Source organism: Cucurbita pepo, chromosome LG06, assembly GCF_002806865.2.
Source record: "Cucurbita pepo subsp. pepo cultivar mu-cu-16 chromosome LG06, ASM280686v2, whole genome shotgun sequence".
NCBI classification, from domain to species: Eukaryota; Viridiplantae; Streptophyta; class Magnoliopsida; order Cucurbitales; family Cucurbitaceae; genus Cucurbita; species Cucurbita pepo.
This window is the reverse complement of record NC_036643.1, coordinates 2,585,084-2,612,972: the sequence shown is the minus strand read 5'-3', so window position 1 is coordinate 2,612,972 and position 27,889 is coordinate 2,585,084. Positions and strand designations below refer to the sequence as shown.

General features: G+C 36.1%; 3 protein-coding genes and 1 long non-coding RNA gene across 10 annotated transcripts; 2 read left to right on the top strand and 2 right to left on the bottom strand.

Annotated features, from left to right (window-relative positions):
* Window positions 1–929: 929 nt before the first annotated feature.
* On the bottom strand, window positions 930–3,688 carry LOC111797522 (pentatricopeptide repeat-containing protein At5g18475). 4 transcript variants are annotated; one of them, XM_023680541.1, is made up of 3 exons: window positions 3,544–3,688; window positions 1,557–3,123; window positions 930–1,170 (listed from the first exon to the last, which is right to left on the bottom strand). In XM_023680541.1, the coding sequence occupies exons 2-3, from the start codon at window positions 3,033–3,035 to the stop codon at window positions 1,156–1,158; spliced, it is 1,494 nt and encodes a 497-aa protein (XP_023536309.1). In that variant the 5' UTR covers window positions 3,036–3,123; window positions 3,544–3,688; the 3' UTR covers window positions 930–1,155. The 4 variants fall into 4 exon arrangements, with proteins under 4 accessions (XP_023536309.1, XP_023536310.1, XP_023536308.1 ...); XM_023680542.1 differs by having other exon boundaries at window positions 1,155–1,239; XM_023680540.1 differs by lacking the exon at window positions 930–1,170 and adding an exon at window positions 1,326–1,361.
* A 467-nt stretch (window positions 3,689–4,155) lies between these two features.
* LOC111797272 (WD and tetratricopeptide repeats protein 1-like) lies at window positions 4,156–16,894 on the top strand. Of its 3 annotated transcripts, none has more exons than XM_023680232.1 (22): window positions 4,156–4,356; window positions 5,376–5,444; window positions 6,299–6,376; window positions 7,307–7,441; window positions 7,551–7,658; window positions 7,820–7,948; window positions 8,757–8,872; window positions 8,979–9,096; window positions 9,620–9,725; window positions 10,108–10,250; window positions 10,334–10,501; window positions 11,256–11,366; window positions 11,641–11,752; window positions 12,762–13,105; window positions 13,199–13,289; window positions 13,783–13,878; window positions 13,976–14,046; window positions 14,226–14,353; window positions 14,810–14,914; window positions 15,198–15,435; window positions 15,481–16,386; window positions 16,493–16,894. In XM_023680232.1, exons 1-19 carry the CDS (start codon window positions 4,285–4,287, stop codon window positions 14,889–14,891), a joined length of 2,277 nt encoding a protein of 758 aa, XP_023536000.1. In that variant the 5' UTR covers window positions 4,156–4,284; the 3' UTR covers window positions 14,892–14,914; window positions 15,198–15,435; window positions 15,481–16,386; window positions 16,493–16,894. The 3 variants fall into 3 exon arrangements, with proteins under 3 accessions (XP_023536000.1, XP_023535999.1, XP_023535998.1); XM_023680231.1 differs by having other exon boundaries at window positions 15,198–15,527; window positions 16,078–16,386; window positions 16,493–16,832; XM_023680230.1 differs by having other exon boundaries at window positions 15,198–16,386; window positions 16,493–16,832.
* Window positions 14,293–22,784, bottom strand: LOC111797273. Of its 2 annotated transcripts, none has more exons than XR_002815506.1 (7): window positions 22,583–22,784; window positions 21,797–22,482; window positions 20,182–20,289; window positions 19,892–19,986; window positions 18,683–18,904; window positions 18,508–18,599; window positions 14,293–14,378 (listed from the first exon to the last, which is right to left on the bottom strand). It is a non-coding gene; the product is annotated as an uncharacterized LOC111797273 (long non-coding RNA). The 2 variants fall into 2 exon arrangements; XR_002815507.1 differs by having other exon boundaries at window positions 19,892–19,980.
* A 1,789-nt stretch (window positions 22,785–24,573) lies between these two features.
* On the top strand, window positions 24,574–27,889 carry LOC111797164 (transport inhibitor response 1-like protein). Its single transcript, XM_023680096.1, has 3 exons — window positions 24,574–25,442; window positions 25,744–26,245; window positions 26,327–27,889. Exons 1-3 carry the CDS (start codon window positions 24,841–24,843, stop codon window positions 27,110–27,112), a joined length of 1,890 nt encoding a protein of 629 aa, XP_023535864.1. The 5' UTR covers window positions 24,574–24,840; the 3' UTR covers window positions 27,113–27,889.

The window sequence follows — 27,889 nt, the reverse complement described above, 5'->3', positions numbered from 1 at the left end:
TTTTTTATATTAAAGAATAATTTTATTTTCTATTTAATGGGACATTAATTTTTTTTTTAATGTTTATATAATTTTTAACCTTTAAATTAGTGGTCTTGTGTCAATTAAATAATTTTTTTTAAATAATTAGTGGTATAGTTTATCAAATATTTATTAACAATAGATTAGTCTATTTTAATTTTTTTTAATAAAAAATATGAAATATATTTAAGATTAAATTTATAATTTGAAAGCTAAATGACTGCCACGTGGAGGTTAGCTTTGTATGCAATGCATCAGCGCTGCATGTGATGGGAATCATTTATCGTCAACTTTAGTTTGAATTCTTTTGAACATTTCGCGGGAACAAACCAAATGACAGAAATCAATTTTGGGACATTGACATTTATTTTTAATAATATCTGTTGTTTGGTGACCCCACGCAATTATTAAATTACTTTTTTTTTTCTTTTCTATTTTTTTCGAATGTGAAATTGATTTTTTTACATTAATGAAATACCAATTATCGTGTTAGTATTTACAGTTATATAATTTTCGTATTTACCGTGTTAAAGCTTACATGAGCACAAAATCGAACATTGAATAATTGTGTCGGAATATATTTTTTTTCAAATTGCTCGAGATTTTTTGTTCAAATAATAACAATAATTGGTGTGTTTTTACACACGAATACTTGTCAAACATGGACAAATTTTAGCTTTTAAGGTGATATGGTTCATTAGCTTTTTAAGGTGCAATTTTATAAATTTTAATATATATACGTGAGGTCACACATTGGTTGGAGGGTAATGAAACATTCTTTATAAAGACGAGAAAACTCCTCTCTAGTGGACATGTTTCAAAACTTCGAGGAGAAGCCAAAAAAAAAAAAAAAAAAAAAAAAAAAAAAAAAAAAAAAAAAAAAANCCTAACAAACAATATCTGTTAGTAAGGAGCTTGAACTCTTACCTGATCAATTATATGGGCTTCTCCAAAATAATAAGCGACTTGGGCTTGGATTATTACATGATTAGTCAAAGGAGCTTCCAGGACAACATCGGTTGTCAGTGGACTTGAGCTGTGGACTTGAGCTGTTACATGATCAATCAAAGGAGCCTAAAGAGGACAACATCTATTAAAACTGGATTTGGATCGGTCGGACTGTTATATGATCAGTCAAAGGGGCTTCCCCTAAAAAGGACAACATCTATTAGCACAAGTCCGATCGGAGTGTTACATGATCAATCAAAGGGGCTTCCCCTAAAAAGGACAACATCTATTAGCATGTGCTGTTACATGATCAATCAAAAGGGCAGGCTTGGGCCGATCAATCAAAAGGGCAGGCTTGGGCCGTTACGTAATCATCTGATAGTGGAAGTCCGCTAGAGGAAAAACTTAAAATTTATTTCACCTAAGTGAACATGTTCCAAATGATACAAATAAGTAAAAGAAAAAAATTGTAGGTCCTGGAGAAAACTACATGGGGAAAGGCTCTAAAACTCATTATCACAGTCATTTGTATTATAAGCATAAAGAGTAATTGATGCTTTGCAGAGTATAATAAATGACTAACTTACATTTAAATGTTCTTCAGCAATCAACTCATCAAGCAATTCAAACACAGGCAGCAGTTTCTTCTCCCTGCAGATCAAATCAACCAAAGAAAACCAAGAATCAGGCTCAGGTTTGAAGCCCATCTCCAACAGCCCAACCAAAGATTCTACTGCGTCCTTCACCATTCCACTGTTACACAGAAGAACCAACAGACTATTAGAAGTTGCATAGTGAGGTACAAATCCCCTATTTAACATTAGACCCAATAACTCAGTAGCCCTTTTCAATTCTCCCTTTTGAGACAGGAAATTCAACACAATTCTGTAACTTCCTTTGTTCAAATAGTAACCCTCAAAGGGAAGTTTCTGCACCATATCGAGAGCCTCTTCGAACCTGCCTTCTCGGCATAGACCTCCAAGGATCACATTCAATGTTACCACATCGGCCCTGCAATCTTGGTCCTTCATTTGCTGGAGTAACTCATTAGCCTCGTCGACCCTTCCAGTTCTACATAGGCAGTTCATTAAGGTGGTGTAGCTGACCGTATCGGGCTTCATCCCGAGGCTCTTCATTTCATCAAAAACCTCCTTTGCCTCTTGCAATTTCCCTTCTTTACAGAAGCCATTCATTAAGACTGAGTAATTGAATACGTTAGGACTGCATCCATTGCTTTTCATGAACTCGACTATTTTCCTTGCACGGTCGACCTTCCCTCCTTGACAAAAGCCGTTGATCAAAATATTGTAAGTCAAGGCATCAGGCAAAATCTTGTCCTTTGAAACCATGTTCTCAAAAAGTTCAATGGCTTCTTTAAGTTTTCCACTTTGACAAAGGCCACCTATCAGAGTTGAATAGGTGATGAGATTAGGATAAGAGACTCTAGCACTTTTCATTTCCCTTACAACCTCAAATGCAGCTTGAAGATTTCCATTTCTGCAATGATGCTTAACTAAAATGTTGAAAATGCAAGTATTTGGTATTAAGTTGAGCTTGCTACTAGCATTTACAAGCAATTTCCTGGCTAGATCAACCCGGTCGTTTTCGACTAGAAGATTGAGACACGTGCTGATCGCTTTAAGAGAAGGCTTTTGACGAACAATCGACTGGATAGCATAAAACATGTCAAGCACTCTTTCGTGCATAGAAGACTTTGAATAATGCTTCATGAGATTAAGGAATATACCCTCGTGTAATTTGCAAGTGTCATATGTCATTTGATGCAGAACTCCATCAATAGCCTGGAATTTCTTCGATTTTGCAAGCCTTTGAAGAATGCCTCCATAAGTGGCGTTATTGTGATTAAAGCCTTTTTGCTCTGACACCATGTTGAATATTTCAAGCGCATGTTGAGGATCTCTTTCATTTTTTATTAACCTTATGGCTGTTTCGTGAGAAATGTAACTGGATTTGGATTTCTTCTGAGCTTCTATGGAGGTAGTAAAGAGTCTGGTAGGACTATTCCTCTTGGAGATTATTGCTTTTGAAATCCAAACAATATTCATGAAATCCAGGAAACCGCAGGCGTATGTATAGACAGAAGAGAGGACAAGGCCGCAATATTCATCAAAATCTGCTAAATGCCGATATCATCTAAGATGGAAAATTAGAGAGAAAAATAGGTTAGGAAGAACAAAAAACTTCCTGAACAATCAAAACGTGCACTGTATCTATACAAACCAATCCATAAGCTTGCTAATCCTACACGTTTTTTTTTACATCTATCATGAATTCCATAGGAATAACGCTTTAGAAATGACAGATTCAAGCAAAATCATAAAGAAATTCGAATTTCTCACACGCTGAACTCAAAAAGGGGGAAAACAAAGGAGACAAATCCTGTAATTTGCTTTCCTGTTTCTTCTTCTCTTCCAAGTGAGTAGGGGCGATGATCAGTTCGATTCCTTCGAATTTTTTTCCTTTTTTCTTTTTCCAAACCGGAAATCGATCCTTCATGTCTAAAAGAGAAAGAAATGGAATCGATCGAGAGAACATTGGAGCGAGAGAGATTACCTGATAGCTGCGACGGTGAGCGATGGAAAGTCGACGAGGCACGTCACCGGCACCGAGGCGGCGTCGTTGAGGCGGCGCAATGGAGTGAGGAGGTCTCGCCAGAGAGCACTGCCAGCAGCGTGGGAAGAGCGTGAGTGAGAGAGGGGCGAGAAAGTAGGAGGAGACTATAGACATAGTTTTGGCTAAATTACCCCAAAAAAAAAAAAAAAAAAAAAAAAACCTCTGAATTTTTTAATTTTTTAATTTTTTTAATTAAATAATTAAATTTTTGGTCACGTGACATTATTTATAACATTAGTCATTTAATTCGAAATTATAACTTATATATAAAAAAAATTATTATGTAAGTGACATTATTGATATATTTTGAGACAATATATAATGGTAATATCGAGTATACCTTTTATTATAATTATTTTTATAATTTATTTTAACTTTTTTTTTTGTGTAATATATTTTAATATTAATTTGAAATTAAACCGATAAAATTTAATGTAACCTAATACTGATAAAATAAAATAACTAAATTTTAATTCCCTCTTCATTAATTATTTGTCACACGAGCTTCTTCTATTTCGCACGCAGAGCTCTCTCTATAAATACTTGGACAGACTTCAGAGACGGTTCCCGGCTTGGGGAGCGCGAAAATTGTAGAATGATCGGAACCTTCACTGCTGCAACTGCAGATTATTGGTCGGAGATTGATCACCGCTAGGGTTTCTCTGAGTTATCTCTAATCTCATGGAGGACTTCGCCTTTCACGATGGTAACGTTTGCGGTTTGCTCGAGAGCAGGCACATCAACTTTCGTCAAGTATGTCTGATTAATTTATTTTTTCCTTTCATACCTTCTCATCGAGGTCGCATTTGTTCAACTTCAAGTGTCGAGTTACTTGAATTGTTTTATTGTATTGGATGTGAATTGGCGGCGTGTTTGGTTGTTGTAGCGTGAGCGTACTTTCGCGAGGAGGAGATTGTTAGCGTGAATTTTAGATATATCGTTCTCCTTATTTGATTTAGTTGAATTGTTTTGTTGGAGGTGAAGCGAGAAGTATATTGATATGAGATGAACGTAAGAGGTTTCGGATTGTTTGAAGGCTGTCTTTGGACGATAAGCAATGCTATTTTGGTTCTGTCGATTTGAAAGTTTCCGAAATTGCTAAAATAAACTCTCATTCGACTGCGCCTATTCTTCTTTGGTCATTTTCCTTGATGCGTCATGAGTCGAAGCATGATAATAATAGTAAGGCCTTTGATTGTGATCTTTATTGTTTCCATTCGGACTCTTGACACTGGAAGCATCTACAAAAAAAAAAAAAAAAAAAAAAAAAAAAAAAAAAAAAAAAAAAAAAAAAANTTAGGCATGAGCTATTGCAGTTTGGCTGTTCATAAAAAATTTCCGGATTAAATTATATTTTTATGTTCTCACTCTTTCATTCTCTTTTCTATAGAACACGACAGACAGCATAGTTTTGACGATTAATAAGTTATTCATTCATCGATAAATATATAAGGAAGAATCTATCTATATAAAAACCAGACTATACGTATATATAATAAGAGTAAGGAGGTCTAGGTTCCAAAAGAAAAGAACACTTGCTCTTTTCTTACTTTAAAGTTTATGTTTAGCCTTAATTTCTTGGTGGCTCGTTTTACATATTATAATTTTTCAATGGTTGTAAATTAGTCTTGCATTCTGAAGGTTGGGGAAATTTGTTATTTGTTTTAATTAATATAGAAACGTAAAGGTCTGCTTGAAATCGTCCATAGTGAAGCTTTTAATTTTCTCTCTTATGAATTTGTTTCATTTTTCCAAGTCATATATGTTTGCAGGATCCCACCTATAGTTTGCCGATGCACTCATCATTCATCCAAAGACTCTCCCAGGAAAAGGAACTGGAGGTCTGTATGGATTTAAGTTTCTATCCCCTGTGATTTCTTAACATTGTTCTATCCACTTTGTGATGCTTGCTTTACTGTAAACTTTATGTTCTACATTCTGTCATGCATGGTGTACCTGGTAATAGTATAATTATCCATGTCATTTGGCATTGTGTTTTATGGTCTGTTTCATGTCATTTAAAATGCCTGCACAAGCATCTGATATACAGCTGGATTTCTTTCCCGTTTATTGTAGAGATAAAAACACTTCTTAATATGTTAAAAGATTGAGGTGTGGTCTCTTGTTAGATTTTAATGTTTTCCTCTGGACATTAGTTACTAAAGCTTTTTGCGAGTACCTTTGGGTTTCGTTGTTTCATATTGAACCCCTGTCTTGTGTAGTTTGGGGTTTAGGCACCCCTTTTGGTGGCTGTTTTTGTTTTCCATTTTGTCCTCTTTCACTTCTACTTGATGAAAAGAAATTTTCTCATTAAAAAACATGTTGATGGAGGATAAGTGGCCCATTTCTTTCAATTGGAGTTCATTTCTTATTTGTTGTCTTAAGCTGGATGAACAGTAGTTATTGACTATCATATTAACATGGTAGAGAAATGGAACTCTGAAATGGGGTTCATAATTTACCTGATGGAGTTAGTCTTCAGTTCTTCAAGAACTGAGACATTTGTTCAAACTCATGAAACGGACACTACTACTTACACTCCATGATCTAGTTTGTGTGTTTATTTTTCCAAATTCTGTGCAAATGTTGTTTTTCCTCCCATCCCTTTCATTTCCATATTCTTTGCTCTCTCTATCTGTCATTCCAGTTTCGTAAATTAAATTCTGCTCCCCCCCACCTCCCAAACTCTCTCCAGGGGCACCAGGGGTGTGTCAATGCAGTGGCCTGGAATTCTCGTGGTTCGCTTTTGATATCTGGATCAGATGATACGCGGGTAAGATAGTTTCCCTTCAGTTCTATGACTTAATTATCTAAGATCTGCAGTAGCCTGTGGATGACTCATGTTTTTCTTTTGGTGGTGGACAAGCTTTGTCGTTGGACTGTGTGTAGTGAATACTAGGTTGTTATTCTTGAAGATTGAATCAACGAACTTTTCTTTTTTGGTTTAAATTTGTGGCCCTTTATGTGAATATGTTAGTATTTATTGCGCATATTACTGAATGTTCTTTCCTGTGACAACAATTTTTAGTAAAAGAATTTAAGCCAATGATGCCCGTAGTAAAGTTGAACTAAATGCATGCTTGTATAAATCTGACTCTATTTTTATGGAGAAAGGTATCCTATGTTGATAACCTTACCCATGCGGCAAGTGTGATTATTGCAGGTGGTGGTGCATGCAGATTGAAATAGAAATGCCTAAAATCTGAAATCCAAGTTAGTTAATTTGTCCTGCATGTAGGATAAGTCTTCAGATGCCTAAAATTTGAGTAGAGGATATGTTTTCTTACAGTTAGATATTTAGACGGCGAATGTTATTTCTATCAAATTTATGGATATTATTAGTTTCTAAACTCTTCAGATTTGACTTATCAAATTTGCTCTCAAGAATTTTTCTTTATATGGACAATAAAAAAAAAGGAAAAATAGAGTTTTAGAACTTGATAATGAAGATAGCACCAAAGAAAGAGATAGCCCTGGATATCTCATCTGATTTTTGTTGGACTTGATGTAGTTAAAGCAGTAATGATAAATTGACACCGAAGGATTGGCATGTTTCTTCCTGACCTGTTAGATGATAATTGATTTATGTGTATTTGTATTGCAAAATGCCTTACTGTTACTCTTTTTTACTAACCTCCATCCGCTAAAGAAAAATTAAGTTTTCTTGAAGTTTTTTGTTAATCATATATATATATTTGTGTAGATCAACATTTGGAGCTATTCTGGTCAAAAGCTATTGCACTCTGTGGAAACTGGGCATTCTGCAAACATATTTTGTACAAAATTTGTTCCTGAAACTTCTGATGAGCTTGTGGTCTCAGGAGCTGGGGATGCAGAGGTGTAATAGGCTGTAGTGTAAAATTTTCATGAATGTTTGTACTTGCAGTTGGATTTTGCTCACTACTTTTTATGGAGTTGGGTTTTTTTTTTTTTTTTTTTTTTTACAGGTGCGATTGTTTAATTTATCTCGCTTGAAAGGGAGAAGACATGATGATAGTCCCATAGCTTCATCTGCTTTATATCAGTGTCACACCAGAAGAGTAAAAAAATTAGCTGTAAGAGTTATGAACTCAATGGGAAATATATATTGAAAATTTCTTCTACTAGACGTAATGAAATAATTTATTCATTATGAACAACCAGGTTACGTTCTAGTAATTATAGGTTAAATAATATGTTTATCGTTTTGACAAGGTTTGTCTTCAATTCGTTGAAGGTTGAAATAGGGAATCCAAATGTAGTATGGAGTGCTAGTGAGGATGGGACTCTTAGACAGCATGACTTTCGAGAGGGGATGTCCTGTTCTCCCGAGGGAGCTTCTCACCAAGAATGTCACAATGTTCTTGTAAGTATTGCTTTCTCTTGAATTTTCTGTTTTGTGAAAACACCCATCATATCCGGGAAACTTGAGTTAATGGGTTATGGTAAATTTAATCTTATGTCAATACTTTGACCTTTCTTTTGACACTCCTTCTCATTTGTGGGCTTAAAAATTTATTTAAGGCCCAACGAGTAGTTTTTAATTTTAATTGAGGACGAAATGACATTACAAGGGTTAAGCTAGTGGGTTACGGTAAATTGAATCTTATATAATTACTTTGACATCACTTTTGACACTTCCATTCAATGAACAAGATCAAGAGATGCCGGTCTGCTTGTTTTCCTAACATTTCTTGCCTTTTGACAATGTTCAAGCTAAATGGACAATGCAACAATTTCACGTTTTTGGGTAGTGGTGCGGGAGGGGTTAGCTGTGATGCTCAATTCAGTATTATGGCAGCAGCATTTACTATGTTTTATGTACTCATAAAAATGACCATTTTGAAAAAAAATTAGTTGCATTAATTAATGAGATAGCGTGTTTGGTTATATGATAGTTAACAAGCCTTGCTAACATGAGCTTAGTTCAACGATTAAGATATTTCTATTTCTATTTCTTTTAGGAGTTTGTAGGTTTAAATTCCTCTACGCCACATCTGATGCAATATTCTATATAAAAAAAAAAGCAACAAGCCTTAAAAGAGGCTTATTCAAAAATTTTAACCGCAATAGTTGATTACAACATTTTATTATTTTTTTTTAAATTTTTTTTTTATTTATAGAAATGGCATCAGTTATTGGGTTCATTGTTTTCACATTAAACTCATTGTCAGATTGATTTGCGGTGTGGAGCAAAGAGGTCACTTGCTGATCCTCCCAGACAAACCCTTGCTTTGAAATCCTGTGACATTAGTTCCACTAGGCCTCATTTACTTCTGGTTGGTGGAAGGTATTCTGCAATTGTTAACCCTTTGCGTAGAGGAATTGCTTAAAAGGAAGTAGAAGTAAAAGAGCCTAATTGTTCCTCTTCAACTTCTTTTAATTCCTATTTGCAGTGACGCATTTGCACGGTTATATGATAGAAGGATGTTGCCACCCTTGTCGTCCAGCCAGAAAAGGATGTCGCCACCTCCTTGTGTTAACTACTTTTGCCCAATGCATCTCTCTGAACGGGTGTGTTCAGAAATTGTTTTTTATTAATCATGGTGCATATCAATCTGGCTACAAAATGTTGTTATTGCTTGATTGTAGAAACACAATCGAATAGTATATACTCTACAAAGTCAATTTAGCGTATGCAAAATATGATATAAAGACAGTTTTTATGGTCAATATGAATCTGCACAACCCATGATTTTGATGCAGGTCTCAAATGTTTCTCTCTACTTGGGGGAAAAAAAAAACGTTCATTCATGTTAATCTGACGTCATTGTTATTAGTAATAAAATGAGAATTCACTATTTATTCATGCATACTCAGCAGTACAGTATGATTGTCAACAAAATTCTCTCGGCATGATACTATCCTAATAGACTATTCCGATTAGAAGAATCTCATTTTGTTGTTGTTGTATATGTTTGTTTTTTTAAAAAGGAAACGATGTTGTTTTAAAACATACGATTGCTAATTCTAATTCTAACCTTCTCTGGTTGTACCAATTCAGACTTCTGATCTTATACTCTCTCTGTTTTCATAGGTTCGACCGGGTTTGCATTTGACTCATGTTACTTTTAGTCCGAATGGAGAAGAGATCCTTCTTAGCTATAGTGGAGAACATGTATACTTGATGAATGTAAATCATGGTATCTTAATTTGTCTTAAAATTTAAGCTTCTTATGCATTTCCTTTTTTTTTTTTTTTTATCAATCGTTCTGATTTATTTTAAATTTACAATCAGTGTTTTATTTATTAGTTAGATAATGGAAGAGAATTGATGGATTTTGTTTTAAATTTACAGTAAAATGTTATTTTATGTAATTAACATGTATAATGGCTGTTTCGAAACTAAGATGTGATGATTTCTTAGGAAAGGATCATATTTTGAATTTTCTGTTTTAGTTTACAATCATTGTTTTATTTATTAGTTAGATAATGGCATTTACCGTATTTGTGAAACCATATTTTTATATTTAATGTGTTTCGATTTAGTTCTGTCGAATTGCATTTATATATTTTTCCCCACAGCTGGTTTAGGTACAATGCAGTATACATCAGGAGATGTTTCTAAATTAATGAGTTTCACTCCCATACTCAACGGATTGGAATTGCAGCATCCTGTTCCGAATCTTTCTAACGGCTTGCCTTTAAATGGTGGTGTTAATGCGAAGGTGCGACTCTCAAACAAATGCTATAATTGAACAATCTTATTGCTCGAATGGTTCAAAGGTTTAATTTAACAAGTATTTTTCAGCTTGATAAATGCAGAAAATTATTACAAATTGCTGAAAAATGCTTGGAGGGTGGCAACTACTTCGGTGGAATTGAGGCATGTAATGAAATTTTGGATGGATTTGGTCGTATTATTGGAGTTATTCTCAAGCACGATTCATTATGCACACGTGCTGCTTTATTGCTCAAGGTAATGCGTTATATTTATTGCTTCAAATTCATGTTCCATTTCAAATTTATGTATCCCAACCTATCTTTTGTCCTTTTTTTTTTTCGTATCTAGTACCAAGAGACAGATATTTGTGGGGTTGGATGTTATGGAGATTCCTTGAGGAATCACATATTTAGGCTAGTAAATGAAACAAGCTTTTCTTTTTCCAAATATATTCCTAAAGGAGCCAATGTCATTTTTTCGAAAAGAAATTTAAAATATCTTCTAATCTCATTTGATGGTTTTTTTTTTTNTCCAGAAATCTTTTTAATCTTCTTTCCCTTGTGATTATTCACCATCTCCCGATCATAAGTTGTTCGTTTGGTCCAATAGCCCCATCATCTTCTCATTTTCTTTTAATATAATTCAACTTCCAAAAGAAAGTTCAAGACGTCACGATTTATGGATTCTTAATCTTCTCTTTTTTATATTATTTATTTTTATTATCATCACAGCATAAGTTTGAAGAGTTCCATTAGCTGTTTTCTCTCTGAGGGGCAGAATAGAATTACTATATACTTTTGAACTGCTGCTTCATAGTTGTTTGGTGATGTTAATTTTTCAGTAGTCAGGAACATCTGTGGTGATGTGCTATTTTCCTGTTTCCTTTTGATACTTTATATGTATTCAAGTTCAGGTGGAGGGCCCTTTTCCTCATTACTTTCTTTTATGAACTCTTACATGCTAGTATCTTCTTTGGTTTCTAATTGAGAAAAGCTGAAATCTTTTTCAGCGGAAGTGGAAAAATGATGTTCATATGGCCATAAGAGATTGTTACAGTGCTAGGAAAATAGATAATTCTTCTTTCAGAGCACATTACTACATGTGTGAAGCTCTATCACAGGTAATTTTTATGTCATTCTGTTCTACCGCTTGCTGCAGTTTTCTTTCTTTGGGAACTATCTCGTACAATCTTTTTTCTCGTTTAATATAAAATTATTTGAAATTTTTTTTAATTTTCATGTTGGTCTTTATCTATGTGTGGAAGTTAAGACTGTTTGTTGTGGTCGTTTGGTTCATATAAAGTTATATATATATATATATATATATATATTCTGTTTACAAGTTGTGAAAAATTCAATCCTTCTTTTTTTTCATTTTCCCTTCTTCTCTTGCAGCTAGGTAGACATAAGGAAGCCCTAGATTTTGCCTTTGCTGCTCAGTGTTTAGCCCCATCTAATCCCGAAGTGGCAGAGAAGGTGGAAAGTGTAAAGAGGGACCTCGCTGCAGGTAAATGGTAGTCTAGAACTTGTAATTTCATTTGGTTCATATTTATCTTGGAGTGGAGGTCTGGGAGAACTTGCACACCAAAACTCCTTCCAGTGGAGGATTGTGGGATTTAAATGAACATATTGCTGTTGAATGTCTGTACCCACCAACATTTGCTAGTTTCTTCTCATTATTATTTTTTAAAGAAGAATAGTTGAAAGAAGGTGTGATGTCCCACATTGGTTGGGGAGGAGAACAAATCACCCTTTATAAGGGTATGGAAACCTTCCCCTAGCAGACGCGTTTTAAAGCCTTGAGGGGAAGCCCGAAAGGGAAAGCCCAAAGAGGACAATATCCGCTAGCGGTGGATCTGGGTCATTACAAATGATATTAGAGCTAGACATCAGACGATGTGCTAGCCTTCTCGCTGTTCCCCGAAGGGGGTAGACACGAGGCGGTGTGCCAGTAAGGACGCTGGCCCCAAAAGGGAGTGGATTTAGGGGCGGTCCCACATCGATTGGAGGAAGGAAAGAATGCCAGCGAGGACGCTAGGCCCCAAAGAGGAGTGGATTGTGATGTCCCACATTGGTTGGGGAGGAGAACAAATCACCCTTTATAAGAGTGTGGAAACCTTCCCCTAGCAGACGCGTTTTAAAGCCTTGAGGGGAAGCCCGAAAGGGAAAGCCCAAAGAGGACAATATCTGCTAGCGGTGGATCTGGGTCGTTATAGAAGGAATCAACTGTTGTTGTTAACTGAAATTAGCATGGTTTTTGTTGACTATTTGTATATTTATTTTTAATTAAGGATGGATTGACGTCCATCGTAACATTATACTAGTTTTTGCTGCGCAAATTGGAAAGATATCTCGAGATCTCTTTATGATTGAAAATATTTTTTTTTTGTCTGATAAGGGTATATGTTTTTGCTGGGCAAATTGGGAAGATATTCAACTTGTTTCAACAGTTTTGCATCTTGCCATCTCCTTCTCATTTTTGGCTTTTGATTTATTTGATTTTATATTATAACCAGCTGAATTGGAAAAATCAAATAAAGACAATGATGGAGCTATAAGATCAGCACCGTTAGGTGGTGTATTATCATTAAGTGACCTTCTTCACCGCTCAGATGCAAACAGTGATGTTTCACAAGATGGGGTGAGATCAGAAAGAGAAGATTCTGACTATGATGACGAGGTGGAGCTGGACTTTGAAACCTTATCAGGTGATGAAGCCCAAGACGTCGATTCTAACGTTCTACATGGAAGTGTAAATCTTAGAATACATAGACGAGTTGATCCAGCAATAGAAAGGGTTGGCGCGAATGGCTCCTGTGGGTCTCCTTCATCGTCACACAATGATGGAATACTCTATCAGGTTCTAGTAATACTTTGACAGAATCTTCTATACATTTACCTTTAGTTGATGATGTCTTCATTCCGACTAAGCTTTGTGTTACATTACATGCAGCCTGAACCTGTCATTGATATGAAGCAAAGATATGTCGGTCATTGCAATATCGGAACTGATATTAAACAAGCTAGTTTTCTTGGGCAAAGAGGTATTAACTGAACCATGGGAATGGCTAATTGTGTTACAAGTTGATTAAATTTTAGGTTCATGTGATCTCTTTAGAGTGGGTCCTATATGGGGGTGTGAGATGGTACCATTATTTCCTATGCCATGATTATTGTCATAGGAGCCCAATTTTTTACAGACACAGCCATGATTATTGCAGGTCACAACACAGTCGTTTCCTTGTTTTATATATCGTCCCCATTTCTCTACGAGGAAATTGCAACCTCTCTTTTCCCTATAGAATTCTTTTAACTTTTTTCCTCCAAATCTCCTAAAGAATAGCTTTGAACGTTAATGGATTAGATTGAATTGTGCTGTAAATGATGGTGTATTGCAGTGTCGGTTGAAGGGCAACGTCTTCGTTTGTGTTAAAATATAATTGCCAAATTTGGTTTTTAGAAACAAGCATAGGTCGTTAAAATGATAAATACTTGTGATAATTTGGGAAGTTGATCTCTGTAAAATGATATTTGCAGGTGAATATGTTGCCAGTGGAAGTGATGACGGGAGATGGTTTATTTGGGAGAAGAAAACTGGTAGACTGATTAAAATTCTTGTTGGAGATGGAGCTGGTAAATACCATCCAAATAATTTTATAGATGAATAATTTGTTTTCAATTACCAAAACCGAAACTGAAGTACGAATTTTCTCTTCATACACTTTTTCAGTTGTGAATTGCGTCCAGAGTCATCCATTTGATTGTGCCATTGCTACTAGCGGGATCGATAATACCATTAAGGTACGTATGTATGTACGAGTGTTGACAATTCCATAAATGACCTTTTTTTTTTGTTTGTTTCGGAGCTGTTTTGGCAGGACGTACTAAACCCACTTTGTACCACACCACCGGGTGGCTTGTCGAATGCCTCATCTCTCTTATCTCTCAGTTATTGATGACCTCCTCCTTTGTTGTCACAGCTATGGACTCCAACTGCTCCAGTCCGATCAGTCGTAGCCGGTGGAGGGATTGGACCGCAGGCTGCCGATGTGTTGGCTGCAATAGAGAACAATCAGCGCCGACTCTGCCGTAATAGAGAAGCCATACTGTAAGCCCCTCGTGGATTCCTTGACCTTCATAATATAGGATTTGTTAATTATTATATGCATTGTTTTGTTGGTCTTAATTAATTATCTAATTAGTTTAAAAAACACTAAGCTTTCACGAAGATAGATGAAAGAATGTAATATATGGAATCTTGACAGTAATTAACTTATCAGAGAATGTTTACCGTACGAGTTCCGCTATCATTATACATGGTATATATAAGTTTTCAATATCCTAAATAGCCTCTGTAGGAGATTTGGACCCATTCTCCAGAATCTTTAGGCCAACCCAACCCCATTGCTCTTATCAGAAATAAGATTAGATATCGAACGAGGTGTTTCCCTAATCATAATATATCGAATACGTGGAAATCTTTCCCTATGTTCAACTATGTTGGTACGTACCATTGTATGTTAATGTTCATATTTTCATTGTGTGTGGTGCTGGCTGCGGGCAGGCCTTTTGAAATTTTAGAGCGGTTTAGGATGCATGATTTCTCAGAAGGAAGCCTTCATCCATTTGAATGTGCTCAGAGTTGATGATATGTAGGGGATGCACGCAGGTAAGTGTGACTATGTTTTTGTTTTTCGAAGTTTTAGTTAGTGTTGGACTATTTGTTTAGAGCTTGTTTACTATACCCCTTCGGCCCTTCTAATTTTTTTCGTTTTTTTCCGTTGTAAGTTCGGTTTCTTATCCCAAAAAAAAAGAACAAAAAAACCATTATATATATGTCTCAAGTTCTTTTTTTTCTTTTTAGCACCACAATTTGCGTGTGCATCTTTATTTCATAATTATGTACAATCTTTGAATTTTTATTATTTTTTAATGTTTTTAATTTTTGACAGAAATTGGAATAGTGATAGTTGGTGGAGTAGCAGTTAGCACACCGAACATTTTGTTCTAACAGACACTCCTATGAGAAGTCTGGTTCAAGCTCTCTTAATATAGAACATTTACCAGCCAAGCTAGTACTATTCAATTTTTGTTCTTTCTATTGCCTTGTAAATTATTGTAAATTTTGCTGCATTTTTTTTTTCCTTTGACAATTTGCTGTTTTTGCCATTACAATTTCCTTGCTTATTTTCTTTTTTTTCTTTTCGCTTTCTTTTATATGCGGTGTTAATGTTGTAATGTACAGAATAAGATGAAGCAGGAAGCGGGCAAATCAAGTTCAAGTATGTATATCATGTTATCTGGTCTTTCTTCCCATTTTGAGCATGCATTTTTGGATGTATAGTAAATAATTTCAACAGAATCAAAGAAAACGATACACATATTTACAAAAATCACACTTTTCTTTTATATAAAAATTAAAAAAAACATCTCTAAAAATTTAAATATATCTGGCCAGTTTAAGGAAATATTTCAAGAAAGTAAACCAATCAAAATAACTAACAACTAACCTATATTCCATTTGTCTAACATTCCTGTTAAAAAAAATTACTGAAAAAAGCTTAATTTTTTACGATTATGTGTGGATTTATTTTGATAGTAAAAAAATGGTTATTACAAACACTGTTATTAGTATTCACATTTAATAGGCATAATTTTTCTAAATGATATCATCCACATATTTCCGGTGTTTTCCCATGCGAAGTTGTCCTCCCATTAGTGTTCTCTCTCTCCCTTCATTTACTACATTGATTTAATGTTAATATTGTTACTTAATATGGCCCTGTTGAAGTGATGAGGAATGATAATGAGAAGGTGAATAATCAACCTCAGGTGGGTGGAGTATGGATTTTGGGAAGCATGTCGAAGTGTTAATAATACATGCTTTAGAAATTGTACACATCCTATACAATTTCAGACTCCCTATTGCTTCCACTGGTTGAGCAAGATCACACTGTTGTGCGGGAAGAATTATCATTAGTTACTGCACTGCAGGAATGCCCTTTACTACCCCCTAAAGAAGGAAGAGCTCCCTGTCCCTCCCTAGTGGCATTCAAGCCAGGTTTCATGAATGGATCGAGAATTGTCATGAAAATTTGGTCCATGAATTTATTGAATTCATTTGGTTCATCTTCCATATTGGTATGTTCTCTCATCTCGTACCTGATCTTCATTCATGTATGAGCATTAGTGGTATGTTCCATATTGTCATATTGTGTTTACCTCGAGTTAAATAATGTTCCTCCAGATCTGGCATTCGATATCAGTAAACAAGAGAGAGATTAGGAGGAGGCAGGGGTTGTAGAGGTGGCATTAAAAGCTTTGGTGACATCTGTGGGTCTTGCTGTCCGTTGGAGGGTTGATGAACTAAGAGATCCAAGAACATTATTATCCTTTCTCTAAGATCATTAATAGCAAGGGGATCGTTGTAGGTAATCGATCTTACAAGAAACTTTTGTTTTTCGTGATTCACATGGGAGGTGGTCTAGGCCATTGATGAAAGGGCTAAAAACCGAGTAGGATTCTTCTCTTCCCCTAAAAATGATAATGTTTCTTTCTTTCTAATCAGAGGAACTGGTGTTCTATTATTTGTTATTTATCAGCAATGTGAGATCGGCAATAAATGCCGAAATACAATTCATGGCCAGAATTCTCATATGCTAATTAATGGCACTGTCTCTAGTTAGTGATTTTTTTATATCAATCGAGAGTGATATGGACATTGATGATCATGACCATGGAAGATGCTGTACAAGTACACAGCTTGGAGGCCCCTCTCTCTCCCCCTTTTCTCCTAAGAAACTTGAATTTGTGAGGGGAGGAGAACAAAATATTCTTCTTTATAAGATGGTGGAAATCTCTCCCTAACAGACGTGTTTTAAAATTCTTGAGGGAAAACTTGAAAGGGAAAACACAAAAAAAACAATAGCTGCTAATGGTGTGTGAACCGTTACAAATGATATTAGAGCCAAACATCGGACGATGTCAGTGAGGAGGTTGAGCTACGAAGGAGTGGACACGAGGCGGTATGCCGGCAAGGACATTGAACTCCTAATGGGGGTGGATTGGGAGATCCCACATCGATTGGAGAAGGAAATGTGTGGCAGCAGGGATGCTAGACTTCAGAAGGGGGTGGACTGTGAGATTCTACGTCGGTTGAAGAGTGGAAACCTTTTCCTAGCATATGTGTTTTAAAAATTTTGAGGAAAAATTGGAAAGAGAAAGTCCAAAAAAGATCATATCTACGGGTGATAACTCACCGGGGTAAGAATAGGGTTGCTTGGTGAAGAGAGTAAAGTTGAGATGGCATCGGAGGTTTTTAAATAGGTCGGTCAATTTGTGGGGTCAATCATTTGATGATTTGTCACATCCCTGAGTTTGCATTTTAAAGCAGCCATCCATTATCAGTGGGCTCTACCTCTCTCTCTTTCTCTCTCTCTCTCTCTCTCTCATTATTAGGAGCTTGGTAGTAAGGAGGTAAAAGCAATGCTATCATCACACAGTGAGTGGGTTCTGACTGTGCATCTGTGGCATTGAATATGTGGGGGAAGCAAAGCTGAGCCCTTGCTTTCTTGTCTAATCTTATGTTGTCAACGCAAGTTGGCGACAGACCCTATGTTCACCACCCCCATTCTACTTCTACCCTTTCACTACATCCTCTCTCTCTCTCTCTCTCTCTCTAGTTGGGTTGGAATTGCTAAAGGATAAGAATTCAAGTTCATAAAAGTCAAGAATGGAAATGACCTTTTTGCCTCCCTTAATATACAACACCCTAATCACATTATAACTAATCCCAGAGAACAACAATAGCAAAACAACAATAAAGAAGCTTCCAGTTTTCATTTTGCTAAGATTTTGTTTTTCCACTACATTTTTCGTTTTCTCATGGGTCATATTGTTTGTTACAAGTTTATAGAAGTTAAAGCAAGTTAACTAATTTGTTTGAGGAAATACTGATTTTTCAGCTTAGAGGAAGTTTCAAGTTAAAAATGACTATGAGATTAGAAATATAACAATGAGTTTCAACCTATTTTTTAGGCTAAACGTGTGTTTTAATCTCTGATTTTTTTATTTTTTTTATTTTTTTTGTTTAATTTCTATTCTATAAAAGAAATAATAATGTTTTAACCTTTTTCAATTATGCAATTTTTTTTTTCTTTTGAAAAATTTGAATATGATATGAACCAACTAATATAATATCATATGTACCCTTATAAAGGAATTCTCGTGAAGAAATGAAATTCTTAAATTGGGAATATTTACCTTCCATGGAGGAATTCCACGATGGCAAGAAGCTGTTTCCATTCCATCCCATCTAAAGAAGTGATTCTCCTTTATGCGCTAATTTGTGAAGTCTGCGTTCATCAAAGTTGGAGAATGATCAGATCAAATGAAATCATCATATCGTACAAAGTTGTGTCGGCTTCTAAATCTCTACCACTAATTGGAGCAATGCTGCTGTCGTTTCCCAATCCATCCACCTTTACGTCTTCAATGTAATATGAATCTATTCGTTTCTTTTTCAATCTGCATGACCTGCGTTTTAACAACTTACAGCAGCGCATATGATACATTCGCCTCCATGAAGAGGGTGAGCCACTGAATCTTGAAAATAGAAAGTGGGGAATCATCTAATATTGTTTTCCATGCAGAGGCGTACCTGAAAACAAGAAACTTAACAAGAGTGTAAATGGAGAAAATGAAAAAGGAAGTATTAAATTGAGTTAAGAATTTAGATATGAAGTTTATAAACACATTTGGACTCAGACTTTGTTGATCTACATAGATTTGTTTATTTACTTTTAGCTATTTTTGTGGATTCAAGTGTCAATGTCCAATAATAGAAAGAGTGAATGATACTCATTTCCCCTCTTCTATTACATGGTCTGATGCACCCTTAACATGATGTTTAGATGGAGCCTTTATTCAATGAAAAAATATGAATACATACGCTTCTATTTTCTTGGATGAAACCAATACCTATTATTGGATTAAAAAAAGTATTAGTAGAAATTACATATTTAATTTGCAACAGCATTAAATGAATCTACTTTTCACAAGTAGAAAACATAGAAACCAAATGATTATCAACAACTCCCAAACATTAGAACCTACTAAAATTGATATTTTATACATTAAAATGATAATAACGTTGAAAATCTCAACCAAAGAAAAAACAATAAAAATTACATGCCGATCTTAACATAATTTTATTGGTTAAACATATTGTAGATTCTAATTCCTTTCCACTATTTTTTCTTGTGATGTAATATTTTAAGATAACAATAGAGGATATTTCTAATATTTTTTTTAACTTAATCAACTATACGCATGCAAGGGCTAACAACCCTCACTCATTACGTGGGTCATACTTGCGATACAAGAGTGTCTTTTAAAGCCCAAGCTTAAAGTGGTTATAAAACTCTTGTAATTCGCAGTGTGTGGGCAATTTCATTCGATCTCAAGCTTATTATTCGAATCTTATTGATTTATTCTAGTCCGAATAGATCAATCAAATTTTCTTTATGACCTTGTTTTAAAAACAATAATAATAATAAATAATAATAAAGAAATAAATAATGAAACATACGTCTTTGTAAGCTGCAGACAATTCTAACGCTATTAGAAGTGTTAATGGATACTTAACTCTCAGTATGCTTCCAACTCCCGTATGCCATGCGACTACAACTTCAGTATAGTCGTCCGCTCTGCACCATGCTTCATTGGCCTGGGACCCTAAAACTTACAGAAAAGAAAATTTAAGCTCTTTCAATTTCTTTTTGTTAGTGTTTTCTACTCAATTGTAATTGACGAATCTTCTAAACTTGTCAGACTTCAGAGCTTTTCAACTTAGCATCTTTCCTTGCTATGAAACAAAAAGAACAAGAGTCTAATGTAAAATATGAAGTTGCCATGCAAAAGGATGTGATTACGCACCTGTGATTAGCATTTTTTTACATTATGGGTATCAATGAGAGCTTATTTTGTCCAAAAGAAAAATTATATCTCAGTTCATCGTCTAGTATTTTGTTCCACTCCATGCCCCTATTAATACAACGTAAATCACAAAAAAATCAACAGAGAAATTGATTTGAAATTCCACAAACCATGACATCCTCCCATGCAAAAATTTTGACGTTCTTTAGCACCCTCACCTACAATCAACTGCTGGCCAATATTAATTTAATTCCAATTATGATGGTAGAAATCTCAACCGAAGTTCATCACAAACTGAATTTAATACCCTTCTGTGCTCAAATTTTAATTGTACCTTGCTATGCTCTTGACGGGTTATAAAATCCTAACCGATGATCAACTAGTAGACAACAGAGGCAACTTCCATTTATGATGCTGAAACTTTTAACCCATGTTCATCATGAACTGATTTTGAGATTCCAAATACTATGATATTCTCATTGTAGCTTTCGGACACTTGACAATAGATAACATCCTCTCTAAAGACCAACCACTAGGCCATTCTGATAATTTGACTTTATTTATGACAGGGGGAATTGATCCCTGCCCATCATGAACTGAATTTCTGCAAAACTTCCTTTAAAAATTTTCAGAGCACTACTAAAGAATACATCCACCCGTAGAGCAGAATGCATGGTCCACAGAGGTAACCTGTCGGGTATTTCTCTGCGGGTTGATCTCTACTTGTTCATGGGGAATCTGCCTAGAAAAGTTACCTATCAACATTGATTTGTTATTTGACTCCTAGAAAAGTTACCTATCATATAGTTCATCAATGAATTAGGAAATAACAAATCAGCATCTAAAAGACTGTATTACTCGACTCCTAGAAAAGTTCTACCTACGCTTAATCTCAAGCTAAGCTTTATTATATAGTGAAGTAATAGTTCCAATAAGTGGTGATCTCACTCCATTTTGAAAAGTAGCCTAGTCAGGCGAGAAAGGAGGGGGAAGAGGTGGACGTCTTACAGGCTATGGAGCAATGTTATGCTAAACTTTAGTAGCAACAACTCCTTGAGCATCTCAAAGACACTTGCAAAACCACTAACACGCATAAATATGTTTCGGATGTTTGACTTCAAAACATTTTGAGTGTTCAGTTTTAAGGCACCTTCAAAATGACAACTGTAGTGCACATAAAAGTATGTACTTCGTACAGTCGAAGTTGATCTATATTGTAGATTTGATAGCAAAGCAACAAGAACTGGCAAAACAACATGTATTTAGATGTATTCACTCGATCAGTTTCTTGGAAAATGTTAGAAGCTATAACCACCGTCTTGATTTCAAGATTGAATTTCTGTCATGTAAAAAATACTAATTAACAGAAAGGAAAACTTCCGAATCCTTATTCTTGTAAGTTTGCATTTCAGAACCTTCCTCCTATCTAATAATAAAATATTTAGGGACATCTGGAACCCGATTGTAGCTCAGCCTTTTCTTTACTAGTTCATTTTCTGTTTTATGAAAGCTAGTTCACTCTCGAATCTATTATGGAGAACTGATGGACAGATTAACCACAAAAGCCAGCAAATCAAGCAATTCAGACACCAATGAGAAAAGTAATCAAATGTACCTCGTAAAAGCCCCAAGACGCTCGCCATTTTCATACAAGAGAGACTTATCGCCACCACACAATGCAAGTTTTGCATATGACGATCTTGTGTTCTCATAGCTGGCCAGCAGATGCAAACAGGTCACGTTTAGAAGCCATCATTAGCTTCTGTTCTGATACATTCTCGCAAGTCCACCGGAAGAATTTCCCGCAACCAGCGTTAGTGAGAACTTCAGCTCCTCCTGTAATTCTTCGCACGGCGTCATTAGCAACACTGTGCCCTGTGTTCAATGGTCAAACAAAAAGGAAAAGGAAATAATCGTGAAACAGAGTTCGAAAATATGAAAGTAGTGGTTCTAACACACTGCTAACTCGGACTGTATACTGTTTCACTAATGATACTACATCAACGGACCATAACCGGAAACATTGACAAACGAAAGAAAATTTTCAAGACAATGTCGTGACGCAGCTTCGCGAAATGGAAAATTTCCGCGCAATGCTACTCCTCGTAACGTAATTGATAGACGGAAAAACAATACACTAAAATGTACGTTAAAAAACAAACAGAAAATCAAGGAATCGGAATGATACAACATTACACATTCCTCGCAAGATCCTCAGTCGTCTTGATCGCCTCGGCCGCCTTCATTCGTCATATCTCAATCATTCAAATTGAATCCATCTTTTCTGATCAATCGAAAAACCTAGGATCCATTGATAGTAAACAAACAGTTCAGAAACATAAATGACCACCAAATTACGCTAAATCCTATATGAGAATCAGATTCGAAGGCGTATACTCACGCTTGAAGGACGATGCCGCGGAAGGAGCGGGAAGTAGAGCTGGATGAACAGACATATGGATTGGATTGAGGAGGAGGTGCAGAAGCAGCAGCTCCAATGGAGGACGGAGTAAGGGCCTCGAAGTACTCGCAGTGATCGGAGAGCGCCAACCTTGACAGTACGGAGCATGGGTTTGAAAAGAGTATGATCGGAAAGAAATGGTTTTACCCGGGAAAGCGTGGGAGAATATGATCAACCTTTTCAATTTTATATTTCTAAAAATAATTCGCTTAATGCATCTTTGGCGCGTCTCCAATCATTTTTGGATGCATTAAATTAAATTAAGACTAAATTAATAAAATAAAAATTAATTTTCACTTCATCCCAAAAATACTTTTACAAAAATTCTTAAATTTTTAAAACAGTTTAAATAAATTTATAAATATTAAAAATATTTTTAAAATTTTCTCTTAGGAATCACGACTTTTCACGATGGTATGATATTCTCCACTTTGGTCTACTTTAAGCATAAGCTCTCGTGACTTCTCCAAGCTCTCCACAATGGTATGATATTGTCCACTTTGACAGTGTCTCGAGCATAAGCTCTAATGGTATGATATTGTCCACTTTGACAGTGTCTCGAGCATAAGCTCTAATGGTATGATATTGTCCACTTTGACAGTGTCTCGAGCATAAGCTCTAATGGTATGATATTGTCCACTTTGACAGTGTCTCGAGCATAAGCTCTAATGGTATGATATTGTCCACTTTGACAGTGTCTCGAGCATAAGCTCTAATGGTATGATATTGTCCACTTTGACAGTGTCTCGAGCATAAGCTCTAATGGTATGATATTGTCCACTTTGACAGTGTCTCGAGCATAAGCTCTAATGGTATGATATTGTCCACTTTGACAGTGTCTCGAGCATAAGCTCTAATGGTATGATATTGTCCACTTTGACAGTGTCTCGAGCATAAGCTCTAATGGTATGATATTGTCCACTTTGACAGTGTCTCGAGCATAAGCTCTAATGGTATGATATTGTCCACTTTGACAGTGTCTCGAGCATAAGCTCTCATGGCTTCCCCAGACTCTCCACAATGGTATGATATTATCCACTTTGACAGTGCCTCGAGCATAAGCTCTAATGGTATGATATTGTCCACTTTGACAGTGCCTCGAGCATAAGCTCTCGTGGCTTCCCCAGACTCTCCACAATGGTATGATATTGTCCACTTTGACAGTGCCTCGAGCATAAGCTCTCATGGCTTCTCCAGACTCTCCACAATTGTATGATATTGTCCACTTTGCCCATAAGCTCTCATGGCTCTGCTCTCGGTTTCTCCAGAAGGCCTCATAGCAATAGATATAGTATTTATCACTTATAAACCCATTACCATTTCCTAAATTAGCCAATATATGACTTACTCCCAATAATCCTCAACAATAAATGTTGTTCAAAAAGATTCTTAAACTTTCAAAAATAATATTAAAAAATTCATAAATAATCTATGAAAATAGTCTATTGACACCTCATAAATTATCTCCAAAATTTTTAATATTATTTTAAAAGTTTATGAATATTTTTTAAACGTAATACTAATAATAAAAGTATTCCTAAAGTTTTTAAAAGGTTAAAAAGATATTTATAAAATTATTTAAAAAAAATTAAAGGATAATAATAAAACTTTTAAAAATTTTAAAAATTATTTTAAAAAACATTAATAATAATAATATTTTTTTAATTTTTTTTATAGAGAAAGTTTATAGTTTAAATATATTTTTATTAATTTAACTTATTTTAAACTAAAATTATAAAATAAAAATAAAACAATTATATTATAATTTTTAGAATAGAAGGGGAGGGAGAGAAGTTGATGAGACTGAAGAGTAGTTGTTTTTAGGGCAGTTAATATTTTAGTAATACTTTTTTTATTTTTTATTTTTTAATTTTTTTTATTTAAATAAAGTAATGTGAAAGGAAAGGACAAGATTGTTGAGGGGAAAGCCCCTAAATAATAGAGCTTCATTTGAAAGAGAGAGAAAATCAGAGAGGCAACAAGAATCCCTCCAAACTTCCATATCATTTCACTGCTATGGAGTTTCTCTTTCTGGATCTTCATTTTCTCTCTCATCATCTTCTTCTAAACCTAAATCCATTCACCTTGGAACCCTCCGTGATCTGATTCGGAGTTGGATTCCTTTTTTTTTTCTCTTTCTTTTTGGCAGAAGTTCGATTCCGAGTGGTTTGTTCTTGAGGGAGTGTGATTTGTAGCACATGAGAGTGGACCAATCTGAAGAAATGTCTGAAGACGAAGATCGATCTTTACCTTCAGATCTAGCCGGCGATGCCATAGCCGAATCTGTAAGTAAAGCTCGTAATTGCGTAGGGTGTTCTGGTGATGTAGCTGGTTCTGATTCTGGTTCTGTTGAGAATATACTTCATAATGTTCTTGAGAACGTGCTTCACTTCCTTACTTCTCGGCGTGACCGGAACGCGGCGTCGCTCGTCTGTAAGTCGTGGTATCGCGTTGAGGCACTCACTCGATCTGAACTCTTCATTGGAAATTGCTATGCTGTTTCACCTCGCCGAGTCACGTCGCGGTTTAATCGAGTTCGGTCAGTTATGATCAAAGGGAAGCCTCGGTTTGCAGATTTCAACCTGATGCCGCCCAATTGGGGGGCTCACTTCTCCCCATGGGTGGCGGCCATGGCCAAATCATATCCTTGGCTCGAGACTGTCTATTTGAAGCGCATGTCTGTGACTGACGACGATCTCGCCCTGCTCGCTGACTCTTTTCCTGGCTTTAAGGAGCTTGTGTTGTTTTGCTGCGAAGGATTTGGCACTAGTGGTATTGCTGTTGTTGCCTCCAGATGCATGTACGCCTCTTGATTTCTTCTCCTTTGTTTTTCCTTTCACTTCGTTTTCTCAATGTTCTTAGCTTTGATTCTGATTCCTTCATTTTCTACTGCCAAATGCACCTTCGTTAGTCTGCCATTAGTGATCGTTTGTACCTTTGGAGAGCACGTTTGAATCTGTATGCTTTGGAATCCATTTGGGGATTCTTTGAATTCAACTAAATGTATTTTGCTGGATGTTCTAGTGGCAAACTTTGTTGAAGTTTCTATGAGTGATGGCTTCTTTTTCCATTCAGCTTAGACTGATTGATTTGCTTTTCAGGCACCTTCGAGTACTTGATCTGATTGAATCTGACGTAACAGACGATGAAGTGGATTGGATATCTTGTTTCCCGGAGAAGGAAACTTGTCTTGAATCTCTGATGTTTGATTGTATAGAGTGCCCTATTAATTTTGAGGCACTGGAGAGGTTGGTGAGTAGATCCCCATCCTTGAAAAAACTTGGGGTGAATCGTTACGTTTCCATTGCTCAGCTATACCGCTTGATGATTCGGGCTCCTCATCTAACACATCTTGGAACTGGTTCGTTCAGTACTTCAGAGGCTGTGGTTCATGGGGAATCAGAGCCTGATTATGCCTCTGCTTTTGCTGCTTGCAAATCCTTGGTTTGTCTCTCTGGATTCAAGGACATTTTACCTGATTACCTACCTTGTATCTATCCAGTTTGTGCTAATCTCACCACTCTGAACTTGAGCTTTGCAAATATAACTGCTGAACAACTCAAACCAGTTATAAGCCACTGCCACAAGCTCCAGACTTTCTGGGTATGTGATCTTTGGGTAGAGAAGTCTAATTTTGGGGGGCAAATTTGGTATGCTGAGCTTACATTTTTTCTTTTATTGCAGGCTCTTGATTCGATATGCGATGAAGGACTTCAGGCTGTTGCTTCAACGTGCAAGGAATTGCGAGAACTTCGGGTTTTTCCTGTTGATGTGCGAGAAGATGGTGAAGGCCCCATTTCTGAAGTGGGCTTCCAGGCGATATCCGAGGGTTGCAGGAAATTGCAATATATCCTCTACTTTTGCCAGAGAATGACCAATGCAGCTGTGGTAGCTATGTCACAGAACTGCCAAGATCTCGTGGTGTTTAGACTATGTATTATGGGACGACACCAGCCAGACCATCAAACTGGAGAACCCATGGATCAAGGATTTGGTGCAATCGTTATCAACTGTAAGAAGCTTACTAGGCTTGCTATATCTGGATTATTGACTGATCGTGCTTTCAGCTACATTGGGAAGTATGGAAAACTGGTACGCACCCTATCAGTTGCTTTTGCTGGAAATAGTGATTTGGGATTGAAATATGTGCTTGAGGGTTGTCTTAGATTGCAAAAACTTGAGATTAGAGATAGCCCATTTGGCGATGGAGCCTTGCGATCTGGTTTACATCATTATTATAATATGAGATTCCTCTGGATGTCAGCTTGTAAACTGTCTCGCCAAGGCTGCCAAGAGGTTGCCAGAGCGATGCCTCACTTAGTTGTTGAGGTGATGAGGAATGAAAATGACGACGAAACTGAAAGCAGTGTCGAGGTGGAGGGTATGGAGAACCATGTTCAGGTGTTATACATGTATAGATCTCTTGAGGGGCCAAGGGATGATGCTCCAAAGTTTGTTGACATCCTATAGAACATTGGACTGCTAGAAGATTCAACTGTCACCGAACAAGCTCACAATTTTGCGCGATAAGTTTATTACTTCTTGTCAAAGCCATCCTTCAATACCTAAAAAAATCATGTTTACCCACTTAAGAAAAGTTGAATCCCTGTTTTTACATGGGGAAGATTATCATGGTTTTGGTAGCCAGATTTCATTTGAGATATGCAACTTCCTAAGACTTCAAAAAGTGGTGTAGTTGCTGAGGATCAATCACTGCACTGTTCATCAGGAGGCTAATCAAGTTTTCACAAGTTTGTTTCTAATTGTTCCACGTTTAATTTCTTCATTTCAATATCTGGTAACTGTAAACTAGAGCTGCTGGAGGAAGCGGCATGGGTCATCGAGAGCTGCATTAAAAGATTAGATAGCAAGTATTGATCATTTTGTCAATTGAATCAAGAAAGAAAAACATTTGCTAGGATTGGAGGACCTGTCGACTACGAATATCTCTCCAACCACCAGGCGTCGAATAGCAGGCGGATGACACAGGTACTCGTACTCCGTCCTACTAGAATCATTAGTCCACTTATTTTGATTCAATTTGTTAGTAGATGTGAGAACTGAAATACCCTGCCTCTCTAGCTAAATGTTGTTTATTTCTAATCACATGTACCAGTAGCATAGGCCCCTGGTTATTTAGTTTATGATTGTTGTTTATCAGAATGAGATGGATGGGGGTAATAAATGCCACAAATTATTCATGGACAGAATTTCCATCTAGTAATGGCACTGTCTGAGATTTTTTTC